This window comes from Arachis duranensis, chromosome 3 (assembly GCF_000817695.3).
Source record: "Arachis duranensis cultivar V14167 chromosome 3, aradu.V14167.gnm2.J7QH, whole genome shotgun sequence".
Lineage (NCBI taxonomy): Eukaryota > Viridiplantae > Streptophyta > Magnoliopsida > Fabales > Fabaceae > Arachis > Arachis duranensis.
The window spans coordinates 9,220,387-9,236,058 of record NC_029774.3 but is presented as its reverse complement, the minus strand read 5'-3'; the positions used below and the strand labels follow the sequence as shown (position 1 = coordinate 9,236,058).

General features: G+C 35.0%; 1 protein-coding gene and 1 non-coding gene across 2 annotated transcripts in view; one reads left to right on the top strand and one right to left on the bottom strand.

Moving 5' to 3' along the window:
• LOC107477517 (putative calcium-transporting ATPase 11, plasma membrane-type) overlaps positions 1–3,966 on the bottom strand; it is a 4,921-nt gene extending 955 nt beyond the window's left edge. Inside the window, exons 1-6 of the mRNA XM_052259618.1 lie at positions 3,859–3,966; positions 3,106–3,160; positions 1,106–2,994; positions 836–994; positions 411–582; positions 31–326 (exon numbers count right to left, since the gene is read on the bottom strand). Coding sequence (XP_052115578.1) covers positions 31–326; positions 411–582; positions 836–994; positions 1,106–2,971 — 2,493 coding nt within the window. The 5' untranslated portion in view covers positions 2,972–2,994; positions 3,106–3,160; positions 3,859–3,966. The remainder of the gene's footprint in view (positions 1–30; positions 327–410; positions 583–835; positions 995–1,105; positions 2,995–3,105; positions 3,161–3,858) is intronic.
• Positions 3,967–12,610: 8,644 nt separating this feature from the next.
• Positions 12,611–12,717, top strand: LOC127746217 (small nucleolar RNA R71). Its single transcript, XR_008007837.1, has one exon. It is a non-coding gene; the product is annotated as a small nucleolar RNA R71 (small nucleolar RNA).
• The last annotated feature ends 2,955 nt before the right edge of the window (positions 12,718–15,672 follow it).

The window sequence follows — 15,672 nt, the reverse complement described above, 5'->3', positions numbered from 1 at the left end:
AATGCAAAAGTAAGTTGACTGATATGGTACCTGGCAAAATACAAAGGCGTTGAATATGACAGTATTGAGTAGGGTAGAATCAGAATCACTGAGCTTGAGAATCTGCTTGCCGCGAAATTTGAGTAGCAACAGGACAATAGTTTGATAAATACTCTGACCAATTATGTTCCTCCACATGACAGGGGTTATGAATTTGGTGTCCTTTCCAATAGGTGGCCTCTTCATGAGTCCACCATGGGGAGGTTCAGTAGCCAATGCCAATGCGCCAAGTGTGTCCATGATCATGTTCACCCAAAGCATTTGAACAGCGGTAAGAGGAGCAGAGCCTGATAGATTTTGTATTGAGATTAGGAAGCATGACTATGACCTTGAAAGTGATTGAAAATTGAAAATAATATTATGTGTAATACCTGAGACACATGCTGAAACAAAATTTAGCATGAGAGCTACAACGTTGACTGTTAATTGGAACTGAACAAACTTTTGTATGTTTATATAAACAGAACGACCCCATTTGGCAACATTCACTATGGTGGCAAAGTTGTCGTCCATTACAATCACATCCGCATTCTCTTTTGCAACCTACAGAACATGGAGGTTTACATGCTTAGCACAATAGCATGCAATGGAGCATGTAATGAATTCACACATTTATCTAGCATGGAATAATTAATGATGAAATATACTATCTGTTGGTAAATTTTTTAATAAAGTACCCAGATACAATTATATTCAGATTCATTAATCCAATGATATACCAAAAAGTTAGGTAAAAAGGAACTGAGGAAGTACAATGGAAGTAATCCATGATATATAGATTGTGTGCATGACAAACCTCTGTCCCTGCAATACCCATGGCGAGTCCAATATCAGCCTCATGTAATGCTGGAGCATCATTGGTCCCATCACCTGTCACTGCCACAACTTCATTAAAATCATTCCTCAAATGGGTTACTAATTTGTGCTTGTCAAGAGGCAGGGACCTAGCCATCACCTATACAAATAAAGCAAACAAATTTTTTAGGGTTACCATGTTTGCTAAACATTAAAAAAGTAGCTATGGAACATATAAATAAGAGAATCAAGATGTGGAATTGGAATGAACCTGGAGTTTTGGTATGATCTCCTCCAACTCCTGCTGGCTTTTATTCCTGAATTCTGGTCCCTCAATAGCAATTCCATCTGTCAAGATGCCACATTCTTTAGCAATGGCTTTAGCAGTGTTTATGTTATCACCAGTTACCATTCTAACATTGATTCCAGCTTCTAAACAAGTCTTCACAGCTTCTTTAACTCCAGGTCTCACTGGATCCTTGATTCCAATAATTGCTACGAATGTGTAGTTATCCTCCAGAGCCTCACAAGCAAAACCATCTATTACTTCTATGATGCACTTTCTCTGTTCTTCATTCAAATCCACCACTTTCCCATCTGCATTAATAACCTTGTTACAATTCTTGAGAACTATTTCTGATGCTCCTTTACAAAATGCTCTAGACTTGTTGATGGTGCCATCAGGAAGGGCCACAAGCACAGACATCTTTTTTTTCTCAGAATTGAAAGGCTCAACCTTCATTATCTTGTACTTGTCATTGTAAGATTTAGAATCACCTCCCAACATCAATCCGCATTCCAACAATGCCGTTTCCGTGGGAGTTCCCATGACCTTGTTCTTACCATCTTCCCCTTTGACAATCTCAGAGCCTGTGTTCTGAAATATAGACTGCAGAAAGAGATCAAATATCTCTTCAGGAACAAAATTCTTCAAGACACTCTCACCATCACCCTTTTTTATTGCCTTAGTTTGTTCACATATCCATAACTTGTCAACAACCATGTGATTTGTCGTCAAGGTTCCTGTCTTATCCGTGCAGATACAGCCGGCCGAGCCCATCGTTTCGCATGCCGAAAGGTGCCTTACAAGTGCCTTATCATTCATAAGTTTCTTCATTGCAAACGCAAGGCTTAGTGTGACTGCCAAAGGAAGTCCCTCAGGAACTGCCACAACAATTATGATCACAGCAGTGGCAAAGAAATTGAGAAGCTTTGATGCATCATCCATGGACCAATGAGCAATCTCATGATGTTTTACTTTCTCCAACAAGTACCTTCCAGTCAAAACCAGGAATGTTAGGACTGCAAAACCAAGTCCTATCTTTCCTATAATTGTGGCAACACCATTGAGCTTGACCTGAAGTGGTGTCTCGTCATCACCTCCTTCATTCAAAGTATCCATCAGTTTTCCCCATTCAGTTCTCATACCAACAGAAGTCACTAGCATCTTTGCAGAACCATCTTGAACGGATGTCCCTGATAGAAGAAAAGGCTTCTCATGATCAACATGCACTGCTTCACTCTCACCAGATAAGCTTGATTCATCAATCAACAAGCTGAAACCTGATATGAAAATTCCATCTGCAGGGATTACATCTCCTATTGAAAGATGAACTATGTCTCCCACCACAAGTTCATAAATCGAAACCTTCTGTCTTTTACCCTCTCTTGTGACTTGGATTCTGACATTCTTCTTTTCTTTATCCAAATCTTTGAATTGCAAACTCTGTCTGTAGTCACTGATTGAAGTGACAAATACCACTAACAGAATGCAAAGTATAATTCCAACTCCATCATACATACCTTTTGGAAAACCTTCCGTTGATATTCCAACACCTACTGAAATCACAGCACAGACAATGAGGATCATGAGTGTCAAGTCTTGCATTGCATCCCAAACAAACATCCAGAAGCTTCTTTGCGGCTTCTCTGTGTACTGATTACAACCGAAGATCTTCTGTCTGTGTGAAATATCTTGTGAATGAATACCATCTTGAAGAGACACACAAACACGCTTAGCTAAACCTTCAACTCCTTCATTGCGCTCCAAAGATTTGGTGTCATGGGAATGAACAATTTCCGCTAATTCATCTGGCTCAATTCCAAAACCCGCTTCTTGTACCTCTTTGGAGAGCATGTACTCAGAACTACGGTTTCCAGCTGTGTGAGAATTTGGAAAAACAAAATAGTAAGTAACAGAAGAAGGGGGAATCTGTGTTGGTGACATGAGAAAAAGACGAGTGAATAATGGGATTCAAAAAATGCAAATACCGCTAATGAATTGCAATGCTGCTTTTTGCACATAGAGAGCCACCCTGACCTTTTCCTGTGGTCAAATATATTGAGGCATAAGCATGGTGTGATAAGAGAGACGGATAATAAATGCATTTCATGCAACGTTAATCAGAAAGAGTTAGGAAGCACGTGGAAATGAATACTATTTCTAGCTACAAACATTCTGCTTACGCCACCAAGATCATAATATAGTATTTTCTTGTTCAAGAATAAGCACAGTGATGACAGACAAATTAATATTATTACACCATTAATGAAACAACCAAAAGTGTAGATATATGTATGATACCATTATTGGAAATTAAAGGGGAAAAAAAGGGAAACATAGGTGAACCAATTCTGTTCATATGAAATTTTCCAAAATAGAAGTGTCACAGGCAGAGCATATAGGAGCATTTTCGCTATCATCATGGCAAAGTAAATGTTTGATATCATTTGTGAATTGCTCGGACAAAGATCATGATAGCATGTTATTAAACTAATAAAAGTTTCATTCTGTATTTTTACTGAAAATTGGACTTTTTTAAGAAAAAAAATTTCTAACTATATAGCATGCAAAGTTTGATCGTGATCTTCACTCTTCAGCACCATGTGATCTAGGTCCAGGACAAACTATTGACGTGACTCTTAACAAATAAACAAAGATGGAATAGCAAAATTATTGCTTTGGTTGACCGGTGGGTATATGAAAATCCATGGCTACTCCTATAGGATGTAAATGATCTCTACCTTCTTGTTTTTCCATGTCTATAGCAATATAACTATAATTATTCTGTTAATTCTGCTTTACTATGACAGAATCATTAGCTGATTAGCATACACAAGAGGAAACCTTTGTATACAAGGTTTATGGACACTACTTTGACATTGAAAGCATAACGATAACTGAGATTTAGTTACTATAACTGTACTATTGTGGTTTCCAATAAATTTTATCTCTCTGCCATAAGAAAATGTTACTTGCAGAAGAAGTTCTGTGAAACAGATCAACTGGGAAAGTATTGCAGAAAAGAAGAAAACGACTCAAAGGTAGTGCTATACCTCGTATCTATTCTGACATAATTACAGCATATAAGGGGTTAAGTGTGGTCCATAGTCACGGGCCCATGGATAACATAAAATACAGGCACAATCATAGCCAAGTTTAAGGAGAAAACTTATTAATCAAGGATAATCTTGGATATAACAGTACATTAAGGTAGAATTTCCCACAATATCCTCCTAATTCAATAAGCCAATGACTAATCTGTTGCAAACAACTCTAGTTAACAGTATATCGCTACAATGAGTTGCTGCATATGCAAAACAGAATTTAAATTACTACCGCTATTTGTAGCTGACCAATGAACCAATCCAAATTAGTTGGTAGAAACATATATTTTAACATGAAAAATGTTTCAAAAAATCATTGCAATTAATCTAAGCAAAAATAGCCATTCAAATAATTTTTTTGTTTTAAATCCATTCATAATTACGTTTGCATGAAAAAAAATGGTTTGGTATTTATAAAACACTTAAATAAATTATGCTCATGGCATCACTAATTAATATAGTAACATTTTGTGTAGAGCCTAGCTACCATAATTTTATATGTTAAGCTAAAATGTCAATCAGATAGTAACTAAGGTTGAAACAATTCGTTGAACTAGTTCATTATTTGAAATTCGTCCATAATTAATTATAGTAGAAAAAAACAGATCAGAAACTGGAAGCTGAAATACTAAGTAGAAATTGTTAAACTAGAAATGGTTTAAGTCGAGAGAGAAGAACTAAATAGCTAGCTTCATTTGCACGCTAGGAAAATCAAACTCGGAATGAAAACAAAATTAAAAAGTAAAAAAAATCGCAGTTAGGTTTTCTTTGTGGCGCGCGCTATTTGATTTTTATTGAGTGTTAAAATTGGATCGAGAAGTGTTGAGAGGAAAAAGAAAAACGAAGGAAGGAAAGAACGAAGAAAAAAGAGAAGAATAATAATAATAATGCAGGGAAGTAATTGAGGAACCTGACTCTTCTTGCGCTTCTGTTCGGCTTCGGCGCGTTGGGCGAGATTGGCGACCATACGGAATCGGCGGCGGGGGTTCTTGACGACGGCGACGGCGGACCTCCATCGGCGGAGGGCGTCGGAGGTAGGGCGCTTGGGCTGAACGTAAAAGTTGTCTCTGAGGTACCTCTCCATTGTTACTGATCACTGATCAAACCATGCAAATTATTTTGTTTTGCTATAACATTCAAACACAAAAGAAAGATGAGGAAACTTTCAAACATCGCCGAAGATAGCGGGAACTAGATTGCACTGGCAAATGGCAATCACAAATAAGGGTAAACATGGAAATTCAAATATATATGGGTAGTGCTAGGGAGTCAATAGTTTAAGTATACAATGTGTACAATGGACTATTGAGTTATAAAATAAACATTACCTATATTTTTATACCATGCCATGCCATGATACTACTCATCCCAAAAGCTTCAGTTGATGGAAAAAGGTAACATTAATGATTATATTTCTAATACTTCGTAAATCTCTATTGTATACATTGTACAAACATTCCATTGGCTCCCTATATTTTTTCTATATATATATATATATTGGAGAAAATAGTCGACTTCACGTGAAGTTGATATCTAAAAACCGTTAGATGAAAATTTAGTCAAATCAATCAAATCATCTAACGGCTCTCAGGTATTAACTCTACGTAAAGTCGAGTTCACTTTAATTTCCATCATATATATTTATCCAGAGTTAAGAGTGAGACTCGACCCAAACTTAAAATTCAAATATTAAGGAAGGAAGTTCCTTCCATTCCATGCATTTTCCTTTCAATTTTTCTGAATGTACATTTATTTTAAATTTTAGCGTAATTTTTCAAAGGTTCTATTATGAAGTTGTCTTCTTTTGAAAGACTACGTACTTCTTTGGTGCCTTGATAGAAAAATATTTTTTTAATGAAAAAAGTTTTTATTTTTATTTTTTATTGTATTTATTAAATTTTTAATAGTAAAAGTCAAAACATTAAAAAATTTTAAAAGTTATTTCTTTAAGAAGTTATAATTTACTCATTTTTAAAAATATTTTTAGGCATTATTGCGTGCCAATCGGTTGTAGAACCTGGTACTTAACTAATATTAAAAACTTACATAATAAATAAACAACAAAGTATTTTTTATATTATTGTACACAAATAAAATTGATAAGTAAAAATATTTTTTTTACGAGAGATTCAAACATAAAATTTTTTTATTTTTTTTAAATAAAAATTTTTAAAAATATTTTTTTAAAAAAACTCACCTAAATAAGTCTTATAAATGAAAATAATAAATACAATGTGTATATTAACGTATTTTTAATGTGTATGTTAATTATTAAATTACTAGCTTCTAGTTTATTAAATAACATAGGTCTTCATGTCAAATTCTCATGTTAGAAATAAACTAATAAGTTTGTCAATCCAGTTCTATCATCATTTGAAAACCACGTAAAAATTTCTAAAAAATTTTACAATCCTCACACCAATACTTGTATATTAATATTATAAAAGAATTTAGCTAATGAAATAAAAAGTCAAGAAATAATTCAGCAAACAAAAATTGATACTACTTAAAGTGTATGAATAAATTCTTTTAGGAATTCCATTCAGGATATTACTCTAAATTTTATTAACAAACAGATGGATTTTGATTACGTTTTGATTTTGAAAATAGGATAATATAAGATATTAAAAATAAGACATAAAAATAAAAATACAAAAATTAGTAATTTTATATTTTATTTGATAATAAATTAAAATAAATATTCTGAATCTATAAAGAAATACATTTATGTTTGCATGACTATTAACTTGTAAGTTCTAACACAAACGCCAAGTGTTTTTTCCTTCTTCCCCCTTCTCCGGGGCCAACATCATTTCCACGAACTTTTTATTTTAAATATTGGAGTGGTAGTGATATTTTTTTAAAATGTGAATTGTTGGAGTGTTATACTCAAATGTGAAATTATTTAATTAGAAAAATAGAAATCGAACTGTCTGATTTATTAGAGGTACAAAAATTGGACTGTCCGATTTTCAGATGTACATAAATCAGACTGTCTGATTTATAGAGATACAGAAATGGAACCATCTGATTTATAGATGTACATAAATTAGATCGTCTGATTTGTGAGAAGTACACAAATCGGACCGTCTAATTTGTGGTTAAAAAAATTAAAAAATTTGAGGTATAAAAATTGAATCCTTCTATTTGTATACTTTTCACAATTTTAAAAAATATCAAAAATTATAATATTAAAATATATCACTATTTCTATTTTCATAACAAAAATAATTAACCCATTTCCACACGGAAACTTAAAAGTACAACGAAAAAGAACTTGGTGTATGGGTGGAGAACTTATTAGGTCTTTTCTAACTTGACTTATTGGGTATGATCCTCCAATCCTCCTCTTTATATAGTGCCGTAGAAAGTTCCCCAACACTTACCGTAGAAGAATGGCCGAATGATAATTCCAACACTGAGTCTAGACTCTAGATACATGCTTATAGACGGAAGATGGAAGGACCCTGGTATTCTGGATGCCAAGCGACATAGAATACGCATACTTGTATTTATGAATTTAAAATTTTTATAAGATACAAAAATAATATATATATATTTATAAATTTTATTTTAATATAAATATTATTATTAAATTTTTATGTTAAATATGGTTCTCTCAAATTTTGTTTCAAGTTCCGTCATTGGTCATATTGCTTTGATTCCAAAAATGAATATGGTACCAACAAATGAAACCTTAGATTTTAACGAAGACAATTTTCCATAATAGTATCGTTTACCATGATAATTAATAAGTTTTAGGGACAAATTTTATCTCATGTTGAATTGTACTTACTCAAACTAGTTTTTACACATGGCCAACTATATGTGGTATTTTCAAGAGTTAAGATTAAGAGAGGTTTAAAAGTTTTACTTATGAATCACGTAGGAATGTCTGTAAATTCAACCATTAATATTGTTTATAGAGAAGTTTTTGAAAAAATAGGATTCTATTGTAAATATTTTAATTTTATTTTAAATTCTTTATCAATGTATAATTATTTTACTTAAAAAAAAGTATAAAATGAATATTACTTATTATTTTTAAGTTAAACTTTGATTTTGATAATAATTTTATAAATTTTTTAAAATAATAATTATTTTGTGTTTTTTTAAAATATCCAAACATATAATTTTTTATTTTTATAAATTTTCTCGTACCGAACACGTGTTCATACACTAGTTTTTTTTTATTAAAACATAGTTGGACACAAAATATATATGCGTCGAACAAGTATCATTGAATATCATGTCTAAAATATATTTAAATATTCGACATACAAATATGATAAATTAAGAAAATATTCGTATTTTATAGATGTTTGTTAATATAAATTGTCTATCTAGAATGTTTTATAAACTTTTTTAAAATTAAGATATTTTCGAGAATTTTGTTCTAAATATTAATATAACATGATAACATAATTTTATTTTATTTCAATAATCATATATGTCTTTCACATTCTTGCAAATTTTATCTTGAGGCCAAAAAACATTCGGCGAACTATACGAATCTGGTATCCATCAGACCGGAAGTTCAATGACTAATCCTTCGGGTACTGCAGAGGCACACAAAGTGGGCGACCCTCCCAAGCAAGCAAACTCCGTTCCCATCCTCCAGTGAGTATCGAACCCGGGAGAAATGGTTAAGGGACACAGACCCTCATCCATCTGTGCCAACTTGCGTTGGTAACTATAGTATTATACTTCTGAGATCTGCTCTCTAAGGCCCAAAATCCAGATTTGGTATTGTGTGACCGACTTACAATTAATCTAAAAGATGACTTACTATTATACACCAAAAAACAAATGCACCCTGTTAACACGTCGGGGATATGTTGCCTCAAAAATTCCAACCAGACTTTACAAAGATTTACGCATATTTTCGAAGAGTTGTAGGTATTCTTTTAACACGGGAGAACGTATTGGAACTAGTTTGAATGCAAAGGACAGCTCCTTTCTCTGAGAATCAGCGATGCAGGGCTGAACTTTTTTAAATAGAGCTCAACCCTCCTTTTTTTGATGCATTTGTTGAAGAGAATCACTATTTTGAGAGAGAAAAGTACTAAAGTGAAAAAGAAGATGGTTAGTAGTGTGTTTAAAAAAAGAGTGATTATACATAAAAAAGTTAGCAGTTTGTATTAATAAAAAATGGTATGTAATTATATGATACCGAATAAAATATTATCAATTATTTGGATTATCCATGTAAAATTTCTAAAATATCCTTACTTCTCTTTTTTTTCCAAACCAAAATCCTAACCCTAATTTTGACATAACACACTCCCTCACACACACTCACCAAAATCCTAGCCGCCCTTACCCCTTACCCAACAACAGAACAAAAGAACAGAAAGGAAACTGAGAACAGGGGGAAAACCGGAGAGGGAAGAGAAGAGGAAAGAAGGGAGGTGGCGCCGGTGGGCGTCATTGCCACCGTTGCCGCCGTCGTGTCGTCGCGAGGAAGGCCAGAACCGAGGAGAAGAAGGCATCACCGTCCCGTAGAGCCTGCGTCGCTGTCGTCACCGTCGAGGTTTTCATCGTCGCGGTCCATGGAGGTTCAAGAACAGAAGAAAGATATGCCGTTCTAACCAAAGCCACCGCGGGAAGGGTCATCGCTGTCAAGCCTAACCACCATTGCCACTGTTCGTGCCTCCGTTTCGGGCCGCCAGATCTGTCGCCATCGCCGGGAGAAAACAGAACGCGCGTGGAGAGAGAAGGGGTTGCAGGGAGGTTCCGCCACCGTTGGAACTCCGCTGCTGCTGTTGCCATGGCCGCTGTGCCTCTGCCGCCAAGAAACGCCTAGCCGCCGTCGCCAAAGCCAGCCTCACCGTCGTTGTCATAGTTGCAAATTTGGAGCTTCGAAGAGAGAGGAGTTCCCGGAGAGAGAGAAACGCCAAGGAGGAGGGACCATTCGCTGCTGCGTTGTTCCTGTCGCCATTCGGATGTACCTGAACCAAGCCATCGTCCTTGCTGCCGGAGTTGTTGGAGCTGCAGGAGCTGAACCGTTCCTGTCATTATCCCAGTCCAGCCTTTTTCCTTGATTCTGCTTTAACTTTCAAGTCCTATTATGCCACCATTTAATCTGTCTTGTCCTTGTTTTAATTCGATTTTAGTTTTGCTTGTTTTAGATTTCCAGAACTATCGCCAACTCTATCTTGTCGCTATTCCGATCCAAATTCTGTGGTCATTCGTTTTATTCTACTTCAATCCTCCTCACCTTGAATTTGGCACTCCGGCTTTGGTATTTTCGGTCCATTGGGACCACATTGTGAGTAAGATTTACATTTATAATTATTTGATTTTACATCTATAATTATTTTGATATATACTGCTTGAATTTGTGACTATACTTACAAGTTACCAACAAAGATTTGAATTTGATTTTAATAATGGATTTATTAGAACTAAATATTTTTTTCTGTGAAATACAGATTTTCAATCTGCACATAAGATTGTATACATGTTTGGTGAAGTTTTGTATTATTTTAAAATGTTCGATTTTATTTGAATATGTGTTTCTGGAACGTTGAAATATTGTTGATACTCACTTATATACTCTGAATTTGTAAAGTATATTCGACATTTCATATGATTGAAAGGAATTTTTGATGAGAAAGTATTATTTGATTTGATTTGATATTGTATATATTTGAAAGATCAAAAGATTGGTTATATTTGAAATTATATGTTTTGAATTGGTTTGGGAGGCTCGTATTAGAAAACCGTAGTTAACAACGGTTATGACGTTAACCTAGATACATCTGGCTCAGACCTCAGCTAGCAGGGGCGTTGCTAGCTTATGCGTGAGCATATTTCTATCTTTTCCTAGTGAATTTACATTTGAATTACTATGTTTAATCAAAATTTAACTACTTTTAGCCACTATGAATGCTAATTTGAGTTGTTTACAATTTCTATTTATTTTAGGTAGCATTTGGATGGATTTGATGGAGTTTTGTGGCAGAAAAGGAAGAAAGCGAATGATGCTGTCAACCCCGACCTCCTTGAACTCAAACAAGAATAACTTGAGCTACAGAAGTCCAATTGATCTTATTTCAGCGGCATTGGAAAGCTAACTTCCAGAGCTTTCCAACGATATATAATAGTATACCATTTTTTTTCAACTTTGTACGAGCACTTCACGCTGAACTTGAAGTTATTCAAGTTCAGCGCTAGTTTGAAGAATCAAAAGGGGAATGTGCGCATCAATCCACTGTCTCGTCTCCCTTTAAAGGCTTCTTCTTTGACAACAACTCCTTTATGAATTTGACATAGAGAGGCATTTGCTCCAAAATCTCAGCAAAAGGAATATTAATTTGTAACTTTTTGAAGACTTCCAAGAACTTTGAAAACTGCTTGTCCTTGGTCTCATTTTGAAGTCTCTGAGGATATGGCATTTTAAGCTTTTACTCAGGAGCCTTTGGCAATGTAGGATAAGTGTCAAGAGAGTCTGGGAATGGGTTGTCCGCACACTTTAGAGGGGACGTGCTCTACTTCTTCTTTCTTCTCCTCTGGAGCTTCTTTTTCAACTGGCTCCTCATTAACTTGTTCTTCCGTACTTGCCACTTGTCCACTTATCAAGGTGATAGCTTTGCATTCCTCTCTTGGATTTGGAATTGTGTTACCAGGAAGGCTATTAGTGGTCCTCTGATCAATTTCATTAACTTTTGTGGCTAATTGACCCATCTGAATCTCCAATTTCTTGATTGATGCTCTGGTTTTCTGTCTAAAATTTGTCAATATTGCTTTCAAATCATTGTTTTGCTAGGGCTGAGAAGTTTCTTGCTGAGATGACTGAAACTGGTGGTTATTAAAATTATTCTATTGAAAACCACCATGAGAATTATTATTAAAATTTTGTGGCCTCTGAGGTTGCTCTCTCCACCCAAAATTTGGGTAATTTCTCCACCCCTGATTGTAGGTCTTAGAATAGGGATCATTATTGGGATTTCTAGGAGCACTTCCCATGTAATTGACCTGTTCAGAAGAAGATTAAGCATAATCATAATTTTTATTTTGCATAAAATTACCTGTCATGTCATAAGGGACATCTTGATGTGCATTCTGAGTGTTGACAGTTGAAACTTACATTCCACTCAACTGTTGAGTAATTAGATATATTTGCTGAGACAAAAGCTTGTTTTGAACAAGAAGAGCATCAACAGCTTCCACTTCCAAAACGCCTCTCTTCTGAGGAGCCTCAGAATTCACAGGATTCATGTTAGATAAGTGTAAATATTGGTTGCTAGCAACCAACTCAATAAGATCAATAGTTTCCTTCGGTGTCTTCTTCATATGTAATGAACCACCTGTAGAATTATCTAAGTACATCTTGGACATTTCACCCAAGCCTTCATAAAAGATATCTAGTTGGGTCCATTTAGAGAACATGTCCGGAGGGCATTGCCTAGTCAGCAACTTGTACCTCTCCCAAGCTTCATAAAGGGTCTCACCATCTTTCTGTCTGAAGGTCTGAACCTCCACCCTAAGCTTAGTCAGCTTTTTTGGTGGAACAAATTTAGTAAGAAACCCAGTGACAACCTTATCCCAAGTATCCAGACTCTCCTTGGGTTGATAATCTAGCCACATCTTTGCTCTGTCCCTCAAGGCAAATGGGAAGAGCATGAGTTTGTACACCTCAGGATTCACCCCATTAGTTTTCACAGTGTCACAAATCTGCAGAAATTTAGAGATAAACTTATTGGGATCTTCCTGAGGGAGTCCATGATACTGACAGTTGTGTTGCACCAAAGTGACTAGCTGTGACTTCAGCTCAAAGTTATTTGCAGCTATAGGATGCACCACAATGCTTTTTCCATAAAGATCTGCATTAGAAGCAATGTATGAGCCAAGCACTCTTCTGGGTTGTTCATTCCCAACTGGATTTGCCATATTGGCATCAGTAGCATTATTTTGATCCATAGTTGACTCTGCATCCTTGTAAAATCTTGCTTGTTGTAAACGCCGCCTGAAAGTCCTTTCAGGTTCAAGATCAAAGTCTAACAGAGGTTCCTTATCCCTATTCCTACTTATAAACAGATAGAAGACAAGAAAAGATGATATTTTCTACGTCAGAGTGCAGAGAATTTCCAGTGAGATAACCTGTGTAAAGAAATAAAATAAAAATACTAAATAATTAACTCTAGGAATTTTTTGAAAATTATAACTAAATTTAAGTAAAAAATTCGAAATATATAAAGAAAAATTAAATAAAAAAATTAAAATAGAATTGATTAGGTAACAGCAAACTTAATTTCAGAAATAAAAAAAACAAATACTGCAATATTCGAAAATTAGGGACAAATATAGTTAAAACTAAAGCAGAGGCGCCTATAAAAAAAGTGAAATATCAAAAAAGGAGAGAAAAATTAAAGGAACAAGAAGAAATGGAAAATAAAAATTAATAATGCTAAAACAAACCAATTAAAAGAAAAATTATCTAATCTAAGCAATCAAATAACGAGTTGTTGTCAATCACAGTCAATCCTCGACAATGGCGCCAAAAACTTGGTTCGAAAATTATAACCACAAACTAACCGGCAAGTGCATTGGGTCGTACCAAGTAGTATCTCAGATGAATGAGGGTCGATCCCACAAAAATTGATAGCAATAATGGTTGATTAATTTACTTAGTTAGACAAGCAGAAAATGATGGTTGAGAGTTTAAAAGTATTAAACAGTAAATCAGAAAATCAGAATAGCAAGCAGTAAATAAGTTGTGAATAATATATGGAGAAACAGTTAAGACTTCAGAGATATCTATCTTCTGGATTGACTTTTCTTCCTAACTATTTTAATCGTGTAAGATTTAATTCATGGCAAACTGTATATGACCAAACCCTAATTCCTTAGACATTTTTAGTCTCCTCTAAAATTCATTAACTACCAATTTCTTTGTCACTTGATTCCAATTAGAGGGTGAAGTTCAATTCTAGTTTATAGGCCACAGAAATCCTAATTACCCAAATATAAGAGGATTATATGTCACGTATCTCGTTAAGTCCAGATAATTAGACATTTAGGAGAATATGTTTTCAAACTGTTGTTCAAGTAAAGAGCTTTTTCAAGTTATACAAGAACTCAATTAGAACAAGGGTCATACTTTCGTTCCACCCAAATTCATAAGATAAAGAACGAAAATAATTCTTGAAATATAAATCAGTACATGAATTAAAATAGAAAAATAATAGTATCAATCCATACAATAGACAGAGCTCTTAACCTTAACATTGGAGGTTTAGTTACTCATGGTTCAGAGAGAAAAACTAGGATTCGTAAAAACTATAAATTGCGGAATGAGGTAGAAGAGAAGAGGCCGAAGGGCTGATTCTTTTCCCTTTTATATCTAATCTTAATTAATGTAAAATATATTTCCTAAAACTAAAATAATATCTTTTCCTAATTATAAATAAAATAAAAGTTTAATTAAAATTAATTAAATACTCATGCAAGCCCTTGACGTACATGGGGACCATTCTTGCATTTAAGGTCCATGCTGAACTTGAGAATTTCCAAGTTCAGCCTGGAGGAGGCAGTGGCTTCTTCTTTGGTTTTCCTTTGAGTCCACGCTGAACTTGGAAAGAGCCAAGTTCAGCGTGGAGGAGGCCGTGCGAAATGGAAGAAAAAGGTATACTATTATATATCGTTGAAAAGATCTGGAAGTTATCTTTCCAATGCCACTAGAATCACGTCAAGTAGATTTCTGTAACTCAAGTTATTCCTATTTGATTGTAAGGAGGTTGGGGTTAACAGTATCATTCGTTTTCTTCCTTTTCTGCTACAAAACTTCGTCAAATCCATCCAAATGCTACCTGAAATAAACGGAAATGCACACAACTCAAAGTAGCATCTATAGTGGCTAAAAGATATTTAAATATTGATTAAACTCAACAATTTGAATGCAAATTCATTAGAAAAAGATAGAGAAGATGCTCACGCATCAAAGACCCACGCTGAACTTGGGAACGACGTCAAAAAGGGAGTACATGCGACAAGTAGTAGCGCCGAACTTGCCCTCCTCTAAGTTTAGCGTGGGGGTTAAAAAGAAAAAAAGGAGTGAACCCACGCCGAACTTGGGCTACACCAAATTCAGCGTGGAGAGAAGAGTTCCATTAAGTGCATCATGGCGCTGAACTTGCCCACCCGCCACGTTCGGCGCCAAATCCCTATTCTTAGCCAAATCCAAACACAATCTCCTATTTACATGATCAAATCCCCATACTATTTGTCCCCACGTCAATCCTGCCATCCCCAGATTCCCTTTCTTTTTCCCACCATACCTGTGCTCCCCTCCCAGCATTACAATACACCCCCCTTCCCTTCATCCCTTTCCCATATATACGTTAACCAAAGCAACACCCCCCATAAACTTATAAATCGGAATCTTGCTTAATACGTCCTACATTTAGTAGTAAGTAGAGTACGTGTTTTGCTCTCCTAACCAATTTA